Source organism: Alexandromys fortis, unplaced genomic scaffold (assembly GCF_014885135.2).
Source record: "Alexandromys fortis isolate MF-2015 unplaced genomic scaffold, M_Fortis_MF-2015_v1.1 scaffold_13, whole genome shotgun sequence".
In the NCBI taxonomy this organism is placed as follows: domain Eukaryota; kingdom Metazoa; phylum Chordata; class Mammalia; order Rodentia; family Cricetidae; genus Alexandromys; species Alexandromys fortis.
Window position 1 is genome coordinate 3,280,111 of NW_026067908.1, and position 17,269 is coordinate 3,297,379.

The 17,269-nt window shown below is 52.4% G+C and overlaps 1 protein-coding gene across 6 annotated transcripts in view; it reads right to left on the bottom strand.

The window, feature by feature from the left end:
- Positions 1–17,269, bottom strand: part of Ttc39a (tetratricopeptide repeat domain 39A) — a 53,573-nt gene that overhangs the window by 25,820 nt on the left and 10,484 nt on the right. For 2 of the 6 annotated variants that reach the window (XR_007590740.1, XM_050136301.1), the window contains exon 2: positions 6,879–6,983. Coding sequence is in view for 5 of the 6 variants with exons in the window: in XM_050136301.1 (XP_049992258.1) it covers positions 6,879–6,983 (105 nt within the window). In the remaining variant the exon portion in view is untranslated. Of the gene's footprint in view, positions 1–6,878; positions 6,984–10,150; positions 10,173–16,068; positions 16,226–16,479; positions 16,547–16,911; positions 16,934–17,269 lie in introns of those variants that run through there. The other 4 variants (XM_050136305.1, XM_050136304.1, XM_050136303.1 and 1 more) reach the window with 4 other exon arrangements.

Consider the following 17,269-nt stretch of genomic DNA (forward strand, 5'->3'; position numbering starts at 1 on the left):
CCCCCCCCCCCCCCCCCCCCCCCCCCCCCCCCCCCCCCCCACACACACACACTTTCCTCTTCCCGGGCCTCGCCCAGGCTGCTCCTCCAGCTTGAGCTGTCTTTCTGACTCAGTCACCACAGCCCTCAGCCTTCAGGACCCCTGGGAATCCAGGTTTCTCCTAGGGAACCACATGCCTCTGACAGGGCACAGACCACACTCTGCCCGTGAGCACAAGTTTAACTCTCCTCTGCAGACTGTGGGGACCGTGGGGGCAGGGCTTGGTGTGACTCACTTCTGTGGTCTGATGTGGCAAGGTTGAACCAGGACAGCCTCAGAAAGCCCTCACCTCCTGCCTCCCCAGCCTCCACTGACCCAAGCTTCTAGACTAAGGAGTGTCCCATGGTATGAGGGGCAGATTTAGCCCAATGTGGAGACAGCAGTGGGCATTAATAGCTGGAAAAATGCCAGTTCCTCGTTGCACTTGGAGGGACCCCTTAGCAGCCTGGAACTTGGCTGTTACCCTAGCAACAGGGGGTGATGGTGCTGGAGGGCTGGGGCTGCTGAGGCTGGCAGGGGAACAGCTTGCCTGCCATGGCAGAAGCCTGCACGGTTTCGGTCCCTTCCCCAAGTACCTTTGTCAATTATTTTCTAAACTCCTCAGTACCACGCCAATGCCGGGAACGTCAGAGGAGAGATGGCGAGGTTTCATAAGGGTTTTATGGTTAGATCACATGACTTTGACCGTCTTCCTTTCTAATTAAACTAGCAAAGCCTGTGGACATTACTCTTCTCCTTCTGGGTAACCCTCAGAGGTGAGGTTTTTGGTTTTTGGTTTGTTTTGTTTTGTTTTGAGGCAGGGTCTTAGATTTCACAAAACAGATCTCCCTCGCTTCCCCAGTGCTGGGATTAGAGGCATGCACCATTATCTACCTGCTATAGGTCAGAATTCTTGAGGACCAAAGGAACAGAAGACTGGATTTCTCCCAGTCCTGCCGGTTCCCAGCACCTTCCAGCCATGACTGTGTAGGAATAGTGGCCAATGGAAAGGATCTGGCTGCCTGTTGCTGGGGGTGGGGGTGCTGAACCTGGACTTTAGAGTCCCTCAGACACAGGCTGGAATCTTGGCTGTGACAGTCACCTGACTCTGTTAGGTCTCTTGGCTTCTCTGAGTCTCAGGATTCCCCTCTGTAGAAAAACAAATACGGCCGGGCATGGTAGAGCACACCTTTAATCCCAGCACTCGGGAGGCAGAGGCAGGTGGATCTCTGTGAGTTCGAGGCTATCCTGGTCTAAACGGCAAGTTCCAGGCCAGCCAGAGACCACACACACACACAGAAAATGGGGAGTGGGGGAGGAAGGAAGGGAAGAAACAAAGGAAAGAAAGAGAAAAATGAATACAATGATCTTTCTGTTCGGGAGCTTCTTGGGTGACTGAAATTGTTTTCAGCTCTCAGGCCACACCACCCCTGCTCGGTAGATGTGAGTCCCTCTTCCCACCAGCGTCCAGAGTCACATCCTTGAGTGGCTTCCCTAGCAAGACCACCAGCATCTCTCAGAACATCCCCAGCTTCCCAGCCTCTTTCCCAGGGTCTCTCCCTGCTTCTCTCTCCCTCTTCCTTTGCATCCTGAGCCCCAGGACTCAGCCCCACCCTCCCAGCCACACCTGTTGGGCCCGGAAGGAGGAAGCCCTGCCCAGGCAGCTGGCAGACAAAGTGGAATTTCTAGTCTGAGACCCAAGGCCCCAACATGTACCTGTGGCCAGGAATCCTGGCCCTCACCAGCCCACCACCTAGATTGGGAAATGGGATGCAGAGGTATGGTGAACCCCCGAGTTCAGACATCCAGAGTTTTCTGTATGCTCACAACCTCTTGTTTGTACATGTGGCACTTGGACCCCTGAGCTGAACTCAGCTCTGTGAAAAGAGGCTCCCTGGAATCCCACCTCCTAGGGCCCAAACCAGCTGTCATGATAGGGGAGAGTGCAGAGGGTGGGCCCCCTCTTTCTCCACTAGCAATCAAGACTGAGGCCTTGTCAAATCCTTGCCAGCCCTCCTTCCCCACCTGAGCCTCAACATCTGGGGTCCCCATCCAGAGCCCTCAGACCTTCTGCTGGACCCAGTTGGGAACCGTAGGCCAGGGCCACATAACTGCCCACTCCCCAAGCTGCCCTGAGCAAGGTTGCAGGGAACCGCCCTGCAGACAGGTGACTTCTGAGCTGAGTCAGCCTCCGCTGAGACTGTCATCCTTCTCAGAGAGCAATTTCCTCTCCCTGCCATCTCCCCAGAACTACCTGGCCCGTCTCAAAGAAGCTCCAAGACATGGCATGGGCATACCCTGAACTTCCTGTACCGGGAACTCACCTATCTCTCTCGGCGCATGCCCTTTTCCAGGGCCTCCCTCCTCTCTGGGAGGAGCCACATGAGGCCCTTCCAAGCAAGGTGACCATGCCACCCTGCATGAGACCTGGGAGAGCCCAGCAGTCAGAATGCAGCCTGCAGCACAGGGCGGACTTGGATTTGCATCCAAGCTCTGCCACTGACAAGCCATGGTCATTTATTCAACAGGAAAAATTACTGGAGTTGCCTCTGTGTTCCAGACAGCGCCCGGAGACAGTGCTGAGAATCATAAGCCAGCAAGACAGACAGTCTTATTCAGAGACGTGGCATCTGGATAGCAGAGGCAGAGAAGGAAGGGACTGTGGCAAACCCTGTTAAGCCCAAGGAGCACAGAAAGGTGCTACCCACCTCACCAGGGGCAAAACGGCCAAGCAGACCCGTGTTCAGCACGGAATCATGAATGGCTGTGGATCCAGCCTTCTCTGAAGTTTCAATGGCTATAAATGGGACCAGGGCCTGTGGCTGTTACTGGTGACCACCACTCTAGAGCCGTGGTTCTCAGGGAAGGTGATGAGGAGCTTCTGTCTCCGCTCTGCAGAAGGAAATCTGACAGTTTCTGGAAAGAGTCTTTGGTTGTCATGGGTGGGGTATGACTTTACTTCCCTGAGACATCTGATAATTTTGGTTGCCCTAAGGTGAGGTGCAGGGAACATGCTACTGACCCCCCAGACTGGCACAGGGAAACAGCATGTCCCACAAGTGGGGCAGGCATCCTGGGCTCCAGGTGTGGTGGCACACACCTGCAATCCCAGAAATGGGCAACCTGAGGCAGGAGGATCTCAAGTTTGGGGTCATCCTGGACTAAATAGTAAGATTTTGTCTCCAATAAAAAAGAGATGATGGCTGGATATATGACTCAGCAGTTAAAGGCGTTCACCTCGCTAAGAACCCAGGTTCAATTCCGAGCACCTACACGATGGTTCACAGTTCACAACTTTTTTAAACTCCACTTCCAGGGGATCTGAATCGCTCTTCCGGTTCTTTGCCTGGGTACCAGGGACACACATGATGCAAAGACACACATGCAGGCAAACACCAACATGCATAAAATACAAGTAAAAATATAAAGGGGGACTGGAAAACCAGCTCAGCAGTTAAAACAGTTGCAGTCTGAGTACAGGGACTGGAAGATCCCCAGAGCCCCACATAAATGCTGGGTGGCGTGGTGGCCCACCTGGGATTCTACCCCAAGGATGTGGAGATCGGGGACCCCTCAGAGCAAGCTGGGTAGCAAGACTAGCCACACGAGCAGGCTGTGGGCTTGATTCCAAGACCCTGCCTCAACTGATGGGGTAGGAGAGCAATCAAGGATGATTCCACCATCAGCCTTAGGCCCCCACATGCCTGCACACACACATTTACACAAACCCTGACACACGCACATCACACACGTGTACAAGAGTTAAAAAAAAAGAAGAAAGAAAGAAAAGATAGATATTAAGGACCAAAAAGAATATGCAGAGAAACAGTGAGCACTAGGAAATTACTCACGGCATCATGGAGGGAACAAAGTCAAGGGAAGAACTTAATGACACTCCGAGGGAAAAGGCGGAAATGCAGGGAGGGCTCAGCAAGATGGCTCAGTGAGTAAAGGCGCTTGCTCCAAAGCCTGAAGACCTTAGTTCAATCCCTGAGTCCACATGGTGGAGGGAGAGAACGGACTCCTGAAAGTTGTGCTCTGACCTCAACATGTGTGCAGTGCCCCCCACACGCATGCATGTACACACACATACACACGCGTGTGCGCACAAATGCACACACATACACACACGCGCACACATGCATACATGCACACACAACACACATGCATACACGTGCACACACATACACACATGCACACACGCGCACACACACGCATACATGCACACACACACGCACACACCTTCAAAAAGACACGTAAAGGAGAAGGGAGGGAAGGCGAAGCTTAGGGAAGGCTCACCTGGGAAGGCCAACACCTGGCTGAAGGAAAGGGAACAGAAGAATAAGGAAACTTCCTAGAACAGAAAGAGTCGATTACAAAACTACAGAATGAAAGAGACCTTTGTCCCTGCCCACTGCTCTGAAACCTGGACAGACAGGAAGAGTAGAAGACCAGAAACAGCTCTGAGAAGGGACACACAGATCACACTGGAGGAGGAACCAGGATTAGGGTCACTGTTGCTGTTACGAACACCATGACCAAAGCGACTTGGGGAGGAAAGGGTTTGTTAGGCTTACACTTCCACATCACTCTTCATCACGGACGGACTCAGGACAGGAACTCAACCAGGGCAGGATCCTGGGGGCAGGAGCTGATGCAGAGGCCATGGAAGGCGCTGCTTACTGGCTTGCTCCGCCTGCTTTCTTATAGAGCCCAGGACCACCAGCCCAGGACCACCAGCCCAGGACCACCAGCCCAGGACCACCAGCCCAGGACCACCCGCCCAGGACCACCAGCCCAGGAATGGCCCCACCCACGGTGGACTAGGCTCTTCCACATCAAAGTAATCTAATTAAGAAAATGCCCAACAAGCTTGCCTACAGCCTGAAATTCCGGAGGCTTTTTCCCAAATGAGGCTCCCTCCTCACAGATGACCCTAGCTTGTGTCAAGCTGACAGAAAACTAGCCAGCACAAGAGCTATGGTAGATTCGCTCGCAGTTCACGTGGTATGTTTGAATATCTGGGGGAACTCGTGATGGGGTCACCCTGTGGAGGGTGTAAAAGACATCACACCAGGAGATGAGGAGCTAAGACCACTAACAAGTCCAGCAAGGAAACGCCACCCAGCTCATCAAACACACAACTCATCCTGACAGTGAGCAATAATAACGAAGGAAAACTCCTGAAATGAGAGACCGGAATGTCTCGGGTCCAACAGGCTAGTTACCTTATCTAGGGCTCCAGCCATTCCTGGCCCACGCCTGTGTCGGAACTAACATGGAATCTATGACCTTAGTGGACCACCAGCTCCCACCAATCCAGAAGCCAAGACTGCCGTAAGAGCATCCTGAGACTGTAGCAAGGCCTCCCTCATCTTGTTCTGTCTCTCTGATGTACCCACTAATGTATTGTACACTTGCCTTGATTTACGATTTTATCTGTTCTGGAAAACTATGAAAAAATTTTCGTGAGACTGCTTCCATACTGGAACATGGAATTTGGGGTAACCTCAATCTGTGCTCCCAGGATGCAGTCACTCAAAATGGGTGCCAGAATAAACTCTCTCCTGTTCCGTTTAGGATGAGAGCTGTGGGTTTGGTTTTGAGGTGTGTGTGTGTGTGTGTGTGTGTGTGTGTGTGTGTGTGTGTGTGCTGACAAAGATATAAGAGATGCAGTGATTATGAAGGTATAATAATCTCAATTAGTAATTTGGTTAAATATTGTAATACAGTAAGGGGACGAGGGAAACAACGTGGGGCCTGTGGGAAAGAAAGCTAAATTTTTTTGTTTTTTGTTTTTACTTTTCAGGGTAAAGAGCTCATATAGCCCAGGCTGGCCTTGAATTTGTTCTCTAACAGAGGATGACTTTGAACTCAAGAACTTTGTCTCTGCCTTCTAAGTTCTGGGGTGAAGGGCACCATCATATCCAGGTAAGAAAGCTAAATTCTTTTCTTTTTAGAAAGGATCTTTCTGTGTTACCCTGGCTGTCCTGAAACTCACTATAAGACCAGGCCTAGCCTCAAACTCACTGAGATCCACCTGCCTCTGCCTCCAAGTACTGGGAGTAGAGGTGTGCACCACACACCCAGTGACAACTACAGTCGTGTCTACTAAGAGATGAGTTTTTAAAGTGACAAAGCGGTGAATTTTGGGATAATGAGATCGCTCAGCTTTATGCAGGCCTGAAAGACCAAGTTTAATCCCAGGGCCACACAAGGTGGCAGCAAGAGACCTGACTCCCTAGAGTTATCCTCTAGCCTACACATACATACATACACACACACACACACACACACACACACACACACACACACACACTCACACAAATAAATTGTTTTATTAAAAGTGAATTTTATGGTATCTGAATTATACCTCAGCTTTAAAAACCAAATAGATATGGGGATTGGGATTAGGAAAAAAACCCTGCATGCATATATTATTTAGAAACAGTTTGCCAGGCCTGGTGGTGCATGCTGGGAATCCTAGCCCTTGGGAGGCAGAGGCAGGAGAATCTCAAGTCAGAGGTTGGCTCGGAGACCTTGTCTCAAAATTAAACAAACAGACCAACAGAAAACACTGGAGAAGTGCCTCAAAGTACAGTCCTTGTCACTACCCAAAGGCCCAGAGAACAGTTCAGACTGGCTGGAAAAGGGAACAGGAAATCACCTGCAGTGGAAGTCACCAGCCCTCAATGACTGTGCAAACCACCTGGCTGCTCACACACTGTGGGAGAGGGGTGCTTGGGCCATTTGGATAAAACTTTTCAGGAGTCAGTGTGACATATTCACAGGGCTCCCCCAATCCATGTCCGTCCCTACATGAGCACTTGCATGTGTGCACACCCACCCCTTGAGCTCACCTGGGTTTGAGGTAGCTGAGTGCTTCTGAGAACTGGTTGGTGAGGAAGAGGTCCAGGGCTGTCATGCACTGGTCCAGGGCCTCATGGAGGCTGCTCACAGGAGACCTGAGAGAAGAAACAGACACGTGACTGATGGGGTCTTTGGCCTCTCCTGACCAGGACAGAGCCTCACTGGCTTGGTTGACCTGACAACTAAGCCTCCTCTGGGCTGAGACATCCTCTTCCGTGCTAAACACAGGGACCTCTCAGCATCCCCAATGATGGAAGATGTCAGGGTGTCATCTGGGACTCAATGGCGGGAGGGGATGGGATTGAGGATGGGGAGCAAGGAAGCCATAAGAAGGGATGCTTCTTACCCTTCACAAGTGTAAAGAGAGCCCTTGTGGCCCTTCTGACCCATTGGGCATTGCTGACTCCCGGAAGGGCACCACCCAACACGGATTCCACGTTGTCCCTCTCGAGGTATTTCTTTCGCCAGGTTCTTACTGACATCAGGCCTATACTCTATACCTAGAACTGACCCTGTCACAATAGGCCGTGGAGGGCAATGGTTCTATATGAGCATTCCAGAGCCTTCCATACTTAAGTCACTTTCCTGATGCTATCTCCTACATACCTGGCCCTCTTCTGGTCCTCAAGTTCCGCTATAGCTCTCAACATCCTACCTACATATTTATTGTCTGTCTCCTGCCACTAAAATACAAGCTTCTAAAAAGCAGGAATCTTGCTTCTACCCTTCTGTATCCCCAGCTCCAGTGTCTGGCACAAAGCAGGCTCCTAACAAACTCGTGAGGGAGGGAGTGAGGAATGAATGAATGAATGAATGAAGGCCAGGACCTTCCTGGGTCTCAACTTTCCCTTCAGAAAAATGAAAATGCCACTTCTCCAGGAGTCTGATTTGAATGGACGAAGTCTTGCTAGTTTTTTGAGACAGGGTCTCTCTATGTAGCCCCTGGCTATCCTGGAACTCTTTCTGTAGGTCAGGATAGCCTGGAACTCACAGAGATCCACCCGCCTGGGTGCTGGGATTAAAGGTGTGCACTAGAAGGAGGTTCTTATAGAAGCTTGCCACACTGCTGGAGAAAATCCTGATCTTCAAATCCCAGTTGAAAAGAAGTTCTCCACTTAGGCCAAGTCCCACACCTACCCTGAGGCCTGGCAGCAGATCCTCCCAGGCAAACTGAGAAGCAGTCAAAGCTTGCCTCTTGCACCTTCTCCCTAGCCTGTTCCCTCTCAGCCTTGCCACTTTAATGAGTAACACACCTCCACCCAGTTTCTCATGCCAGAAGTCTGATAGCCATCTTTGACCCACCCCTCTCCCTGGTCTTCATTGCTCACCCGCCTGTCTCTACGTCTGCATCTGCGGGCCTCTGGGCCAAGCTGCTTTCACGGTGACCCAAGTCTGCCAGGAAAGCTCCCCTCTCCTCTTCTGTGACCTCCTTACCCAGTCTTAGCCCCTTTCATACCACATTTCATGTTCCATAAGGGACCCTTTCTCCATCTCTCTTAGGTTCTGCACCCATTTATCGGTGGTGGTTTTTGGTACTTGTATTTTAAATAATAAAGACCCTTTCCAAGTTGATAGAGAGATACGTCATGTGTGGAGATCACCTGATGATAACTTGTGGGAGATGGTCGTCTCCTGCCATGTATGTCACAGGCATCGAACTCAGATCCTCAGGCTCGGCAGCAAGCCTCGTTACCTGCTGAGTCATCTTGCCAGCCCTTGTCTTTTAAGACAGGGTCTTACTATGTAGCTCTGATAGTTTGGATGTGAAATGTCACCTATGGGCTCTTACACGAACACTCAGTCCCCAGCTGGTGGCGCTGGTTAGGGAGGTTGTGAATCCATTAGGAAATGGGGTTTTCCTGAGGGAAGTGGACCACTAGGGGTGACCTTCAGGTCCTATAGTCCAGCTCTAGGGGTGGCCTTCAGGTCCTATAGTCCAGCTCTAGGGATGGCCTTCAGGCTTTACAGTCCAGCTCTAGGGGTGACCTTCAGGCTCTACAGCCCAGCTCTAGGGGTGACCTTCAGACTCTACAGCCCAGCTCTAGGGGTGGCCTTCAGACTCTACAGCCCAGCTCTAGGGGTGACCTTCAGTCTCTATAGCCCAGATCTAGGGGTGGCCTTCAGGTCCTATAGTCCAGCTCTAGGGGTGGCCTTCAGTCTCTACAGCCCAGATCTAGGGGTGGCCTTCAGGTCCTATAGCCCAGCTCTAGGGGTAGCCTTCAGGCTCTATAGTCTAGCTCTAGGGGTGGCATTCAGACTCTACAGTCTAGCTTCTAGGGGTGACCTTCAGGCTCTATAGTCTAGCTCTAGGGGTGACCTTCAGGTCCTATAGTCCAGCTCTAGGGGTGACCTTCAGGCCCTACAGTCCAGCTCTAGGGATGGCCTTCAGGCTCTATAGTCCATCTCTGCTTCCTGCTCATTCTTTGCTTCCTAAGTGTGGATGTGATGTGGGCAGTCAACTTCCTGCTACCACACTTTACCCAGCAAGACGGACAGCATCCCCCAGGAACTGCAAACCCAGAATAATCCCTTCTTTCTTAAACTGCTCTTATCAGAGTTATTTTATCGCAACAACAGGAAAAGAAACTAAGATAGGGAGAGCCGGGAGAGGTAGCTCAGCAGTTTAGAGCACTTGCTGCTCTCGCGGAGGACCACAGTTCAATTCCCAGCACCGGCATGATGGCTTCACTTCCAGGGGGAAGAGGCTGCAGGCTCTAGGCACACATGTGACACACACACAGATACATGTCAGCAAGACTTCGTTTAGATAAAATAAGTAAACCTAAAAGAAGAAAGAGACTAAGACAGCCATCCAAACTGGCCTCAAACACTCAGCTCAGCCCTCCTGCCCCAGTCTCCCAACAACTGGGGTTACAGGCTGAGCACTTCCTTTAGGGATCCCCTTAACACACAGCTCCCCACTCCCTTTGCAGGGCATTCTTGTGCTAGTTCCTCTTTGGATGTGGAACTTGCTAGTTGCTTGCTGGGTTCTTCATGTTGACTGTGGTCTTCATTTCCAGGGATTCCACTAGACCCTTATTTCAAATCTAGTCGGTTATTTTAGACAGCTACTGACTGGTTCCCAGCTTATTGTTTCCGATTCAGCTTCGACTTCTTCACACATCGTAAACACAACTAATTATACATTAATTTAGCATTTTAGATCCTCAGAGAAAATAATGTTGCTGATTATTGCTTCTGGCGCCTGTCACTCACAGTGGCTTGTTTCCTTGTGTGTTTTCTACTTTTATTGGTAACTCACATTTGAGTAATTCCAAAAGGGACCTTGGGATGAGGACCCATTCCTTCAGGAAGGGCTCTGTTGACTTTGGCCAGGTTCCCTGGGTGCTGCCACCCTGAGACTGAAAAAAAAAAATCACTATTTTACTTTAAGGATTCTAGGTCCTCAAAGGTAACGTGGATTTCCAGCTCTTGCAGGAAAAATCAACCAATGTTTGTCATTTTTAGGGAAATACTTTCTCCACTGAGAGATTCTTCCCAGCCACGCCCCTTCCTGTTCACTGAGGCTGGAACTCCAGGGGCCCCTATTTAAGTGCAGAGGAAGGAGGTTGGGTTTTGAGTCTTCATGCAGTGCAAGTCCCAAACCTCCCCTCCCCTGTCTTGAGTGACCACCAGAGGTTCCTGAGTCTCAAAGGTGCAGTGACCACAGCTTGTTTCCAGTCACCCTCCAGCTCCCACCGCTAGGGAGGACCTGTGGCTGTCAAGGGGTTCAGGAGGGCATCTTAGAGGGTGCCTAGTGTAACCCACCCAGCCCCCAGGAAATCATTCCGAAGGCAGAATTTAGGAAACACTCACCCTTCTAACCCAGCCCTGTCTTTACAGCCACGGATACCTTTTGAAAGCACAGATCTGACCATGTTAATTCAAATCCATCATGGCTCCTCATGTCTCTGAGAGCGAAGACCCACTCACTTCCTTTCCATGGTCATAAAAGGCCCCACCCAAAGCAGGCTGGCCTTCCTCTCATGGAGTCTGGCAGGCCTGTCTTCCTTTGTGTTCAGGGCCCAGCCTAGCAACCAGTGTCCAACCCATTCATCTCTGTTGTGTGAATTAACTAGGAAGCTGCAAGCATCGTGCTACGAGTGCTCAATGGCATTCTTCCTTTGTACCCTGAAAGTGCTTTGTGACATGGGGCTATGCACACTGCAGATGAGAAAACAGAGCCACAGACGCCAAATTGACTAGGCACAGAGTCAAGGGTTGGGCTCTCAGTTTCTGCCTATGTCAGTATCCATCGGCTGAGCCTCACGGATCAAGAGGCTCACATCCACCAAGTGCAGAGGCAAAAGCCTCCCTCTCATTTTTGCCAACATCCTACCCCTCACCACATCCCAAGGAGAAGTGGGAAAGACACACAGCACCTCTTTGTCCTAACTGAAGTGAGGAAGGTCTACAGTGACCCCCCTACAATGACTCCCCACACCGCCCCTAGAGATAGCTTTGAACCCATTTTTCCTCTGTCTTCCCTCCCACCACACTGACTGAGCTCTCTCTCTTGGTTGCTGCTCAGTCTGGGCTCTGGGAACAGAGTGGCCCCAGACTGGAACCTTGCCCTTGAGGAGCTCAGTCTTCTGAAAGGTCCTGAGCTACCAGAGCAGTGACAGCCACAGTTAACAGGGCTGTGGCTGTGGAAAGCATTGGGACTGAAGAGGCCCTAACTCAGCTTGGGCACAAGAAGGTATCTCAGCCAGATGGCACCGCACTGAACCCAGGGCACAGAAAGAAATCCATGAAGGTTCCGGAACGGAGCGGGTAAAGGTGGCAGTGCCACAAGGTGGTTCCGAGGCCCAGCAGGCTCGACAGGCTGAGGACAGTCCAGAAAGCCTGCTGGGTGGAGAGATGAAGCAGGGCCTGGCCGGGGAGCCCAGGAAGACTCCTATGGGATTAATGGCACGGACACCTCTCCATCCACCAAGAGATCACTCAAGCTTTATCTAAATTAGCTGTAGGACAATTTCCCTCAATCCTCCTCCCAGCTGAGCTCTTATCTGCCTTTGACAGATAAGCATGAAGACACTGCAGCCTGGGCAACTCCTCCCAGGGCTTCTGCAGGGGCAAAGCACAGGGCTTTCCCCAGGCTTTCCCTGCCCTGGCTAGGAAGGAGGCCCCAAGTCCATCCTGGCCTTTCTGTTCCAGGATACCTTGTTCTGCCAACTTACATCCTTGTGGTGATGGTGGCCTCTCTGCTGTGCCTTAAGGACATTCAGGCATGGGTAAAGGATGGGGATGCAGGGCCACTGAGTTGGAGACCTCCATAGGGTGTTAGGCACAAGCATGTCCCATTCAGATACATACGCGTTCACTCCCTCCCCCTAACCCCCCTCCCCCCACATACATGCACACACAGAAGGCCACAGTGAGAAGCAATCTTCCGGGGAGGGGGGGGTGTAGGAGAGAGCCAGGCAGCTGGGGCCACTCTATTCCTCTTCCCTTCCCATCTCCCTGGGCTTGGGCTTGGGCTCACGACAAGGTCACTGGGAGACTGACCTTAACCTCAGCCAGGACAGTCACTCAGGGAGCAGACTAGAGCCAGGCCTGGATTTTAATCTCTGTTCTGCCCTTTGGTGGTGCAGGACTCCAGTTCAAAGAATGCAGTGGGTATCCACGGGGGGTTGTGGCTCTGAATTGACCTTTCTAAGCTTCCAGTATGGTCAAGAGGTTTCATTCAAAGCCCCACACTCCTACAGCCCTTAGCTACACACTGCCTGTACTCCAAGGCATGACTTAACACGCCAAGGTCTCTTAGAGCTTTGAAAGCAGACAGGTCGGGCTGAGGTAGCTCTGCAGTCTCTTGATCACCTGGTAAAGGCTTTGTGTTTTCGTCTTTTGAGACTGGACTGGGTCTCTTATATCGAAGGCCGGCCTGGAACTCACTATGTAGCCAAGGATGAGCTTGAATGCGCTTGATCCTCTTGCCTCCACCTCCCGCGTGCTGAGATTGCAGGCATGTTCCGTCACACCCAGCTTTATTCTGTGCTAGGGGATCAAACCCAGGGCTCTGTGCATGCTAGACACGTACCATACAACTGAGCTCCACCCCAGCCAGCAGAAAGTTCTCCAGCCTTACAAGCCTTTATTTCCTTGTCAATACAATGGGCCTAATGGTCCCTACACCCCAGGGTTGTGAGGGAAGACAGAGGCAGGAAGTACTCATGAACTATTACTGGTTATTCTTTTTTTGTTTGTTTTCTTTGTGTAACAGCTCTGGCTGTCCAGGTACTCACTCTGTAGACCAGACTGGCCTCTAACTGACAGAGATCCACCTGCCTAAATGGGTGCGCCATTGCCACCCCGTGTGGTTATTCTTTTCCATTGCTGTCAATTCTCTCAGCAAGCACTGATTTTGTAAAGGAACAAGCCAGGTGTGGTGGCGCACTCCTACGGTCTGGCACTCAGGAGGGCTGAGGCAGAAGGATCTGGAGTCTGAGGCCAGACAAGGACCACACATTGAGATCCTATCAGAAGGAAATAAAGAGAGGCGGAGGGGAAGAGGAAGAAGGGGATGAGGGAGGCGGTGCTAGAGTGTGCACCAGTAACCCTTGAGGGCCACCACAGAGGCAAAAGACAGCCATACAGGAATATTCTGTGTTTGAATAGCAGGACACAGGGAACCACCCCAATGTCTAACAAGGGGAGTAAACACGTGGAGTCTTTACACAGGGTGATGAAGCAGGTATCAGGGTGACAGGGACCAGCCTGTGGGACCGAGAAGGCAAAACTTCACAAACCCAAACTTTAGGGAAGTAAACAATCAAACAAAAAGCGCACACGTTTAATCCCAGAACTTGGGAGGCAGAGGCAGGTGAATCTCTGCGGGTTCAAGACCAGCCTGGTCTACAGAGCGAGTTCCAGGACGGCCAAAGATACACAGAGAAACCCTGTCTCAGGAAAACAAACAAACAAACAAAAAATACTCCCCATCCCCAAACTGGATATTTTTTGATTTTCCTATACTCAGCAGGAGGATAAAAATGGGAAATGATAAACCCACGATTCCGGCTGGCAGTTATCTCTGGAGAGGGAAGGCAGGAGGGAGGCTCCACGAGGGTTTTACGACGCTAACAAATACAGAATAAAGTGTGTGGGCACAGGGTTAATGTCTGGCAACACAGCGTGACAAGAACATGGGGTCAGCTTTATGATTATTGTTGTTGTTTGTTTTCGAGACAGGGTTTCTCTGTGTAACAGCCCTGGCTATCCGGGAACTTGCTCTGCAGACTAGGCTGGCCTCAAACTCACAGAGATCCACCTGCCGCTATTTCCCAAGTGCTGGGAATAAAGGTGTGTGCCACCACCACCTGGCTTCCATTTTATTATTTACCATAGGGGGCTTAGTGGTTATGAATGTGTGCCATCCTCACAGAGGACCAGAGTTTGGTTCCAGGACCCACATAGGTGGCTCATAACTGCCTGTAACTACAGGCACAGGGGCTCTGATGCCCTCTTCTGGACTTTCTCTTTATACATCTACACACGTGCGCACGCACACACACATGCGCGTGTGTGTGTATATATAATTAAAAACAAACTATCCTTAAAAATTATTTATCATATCCTCTGAAGCCTTAAAAACATTTCACAACTTTTTAGCTGGGCATGGTAGCATAGGCCTGTAGTCCCACCTGGGTGGGAGGTAGAGATGGGGACATCAGGAGTTCAGGGTCATCCCCAGCTACATAGAGAATGCAAGGGTAGCCTGGACTACATGAGACTGTCTCAACCCACCCCATTGCCACTGCCAAGAAATTATTGTTATATGGTGGAAATCTGAGACTTGACCATTCTTTCCCAGAGTTAGACCTAGACGAGGTCTGACTGTTTGCTGCGTGACTAAGTAGGTAAATGTCTGTGGTGGAGACGGAGATGCTTCTGCTTTGGCCTTCTTCTGCTCAAACCCCGCAAGAATAACACTGACTGGGACAGGGGAATGGACAGATGAACCTGTTTGGCATCAAAGAGTGGGCCCTCAGGCATACAAGAAGACGGTTGTTCTGTTTGTGCTAGAGATTTGTGCTGACTGGAAGCTTAGAGCAGGGCTGGAGAAGCCCAGGGTCATTCCAGGGACTCAAGCATAGATGTGGGTGTGTGAGCCAGAGGGATCAGGGTGGCTTCCAGCCGGGAAGTCTGGGATTCGTGGATGGAAGCCTTGCTCTGTGTCTACCTTCTGAAAAATGGGGTTGTGCAGAAAAGTACCCGGCCAAGCTCCAGATGTGAGGCCTTCAGTCCTCAGCAGGGAGGGCACAGCTAGCCCAGCCTCTTTGTGTTTTCCAAAGGAGGGGCCAGGAGTCAGGGAGTTGAAGGCCTTGACCAAAGTTATACAACAGAAATGAGGAAGGGAAAACTTAGCCTTCCTCCAGGCCACCGTATCCCTGGCACCAAACTTCCAAGCACTCAGACCCATACTACCATAGCGGGCCCTGGGGAGGCTTCCAGCTGTCCTGTGGCACCAGGCTCCTTTCCTCCTTGCTCACCTGTCAGGCCTCAGGCCCTTGGCAAATATTGTCCCTGTTCTGATCTCCAAGTAGGGCGGGCACCCCTCCCAGCTCACCTGAGCAGGATCTGCCCAGCAACCTCCCACAGCCAGGGAGACCAGCAACTCGCTTCAAGCACTGAGACCCAGGAACAGCAGAGCCGCCGCCGATTGTCTCCAGACAGCAGCTGGCTGCGCCAAATGTAGGGGGTCTGACCGTGACTTCGGCGGGGTGGGGGTGGGGCCGACCAAGACAGCCACGTTGATAGTGACATTAACCACCCTGACAGCCAAGGTTTCTGCTACACCCAATATCCCGGGCCGGAGCACGCTTAGAGCCCTTCAAACACCTTAAACAACCCTAAAGGGGATGCAGTGTTCAAATTTCACTCCCCACTCTTGACCTCCTGGATAATGGAGGACAAGTCACTTAAGAACTATGCCTCAGTTTCCTCATCTGTAAGGAGGGTTGATCGTAACAAGGCCCACCCCACGGGTGCACACTCCACAAGGAGGGAGAGAAAGTTGGGACCCAGGGGGACAGTTGACTGAGCCAGGGTCCCCGGGAGGCAGCGGGGCGCGGGCTGCCCAGCGGCTGGAGCCGCAGTGCGGTCCTGGGGCTCCTCCTGGGAGGTCCCGCGGCATCCACCCCGCACGGCCCGCGCCCCGAGGCTGCCTCGGCCACTCACCCCGCGGGCAGGGCTCCCGGGCCACCGGCCGTGGTCATCGCTGCGCGCGCCTGACGCCAGGCGCGCCCCAGGTGCTGCGGCCGGATCCCCGCGACGCGGCGGCCGGGGAGGGGCGCGCCGGGGGGCGGGGAAGGCGGCGGGGCCGGGCCGGTCTCGGGCTGCCCACCCGCGCAGTGGGGCCATGGCCGCGCCCTGGCTGCACAGCGCCCGCCCTCTCCACCCCCTCATCCCATCCCTCCAACCCCAGGTGAGACTCCGGCTCTCAAGGTCGGCCCGGCCGGGGCTTCAGAGCTGTGGCGCAGACAACAACTACGGAAACTGCGGGCGCCTCCACCCGTGGGGCCGGGAACATTCTCCGCCTCTTCTCCGCCTCCCCTAGGCCACAGCTCCCGGTCCCCGCGCGCCCCGCACCTGAGCTCCCGCGGTCCAGCCGCATTGCCCCGCTATCTGAGCAGAGAAAGTCTAGCTTCTGCAGTCAGGCGTGAACATTCATTCATTCTAACCACTTGTCCAACGGGAGGGGAGGGGATACGCGGGGGGGGGGGCAGTGTTTTGCCAGAGACCAGAAGGCAGGAAATTACGCGGGTTAGCGCTCACCGCTAGCAGGCGGCTTCACACTCGCCCTCTCAAACAATCCCTACAATTGCCATTGTCCAGATGTGGCAACTGGGCCAGTCGAGTCCATGTGACCTGTGTTGAGCCACTCCAATAAGTGGCAAGCAGGAACTGCAACTCAGCCCTCCTAACTCCAGAGCTCATACTTAGTCCCTTCTCCCTTAGGTCTCCTCCCCTCTCACTCTAGAGGGAAGGGTCAGTCCCCAGATGCCCACTATGCACACAGACCTGGGGTGGCTTTGCAGACTCCGAGGAAGCCTACAAGATCTAGCAGAGAGTCCTGGCCCATTAAGAGTTAACGGGCCACCATTCCTGGGCCCCAGAAGCTCTTAACTGTGACTCATCATAACACGTGGCTACCATTAGATTAGAGCTGTCCCTTTACAAAGGCAAGGGACAGGAGGACGATTCCAATTGCCTGGATTGGCCCTGCGCTCCAGGATGTCACTAGAGGAAGCAAGAGAGGACAGCCTTCAGATGCAGCCGGGGTGGGAAGGACTTGGACCAGATCCCAGAGGAGACAGGCAGGTTTACATTAGGAGCAGGGAGAAGTGGGGGGGGGGGGGGGGGGGGGGGGGGTGAGGTG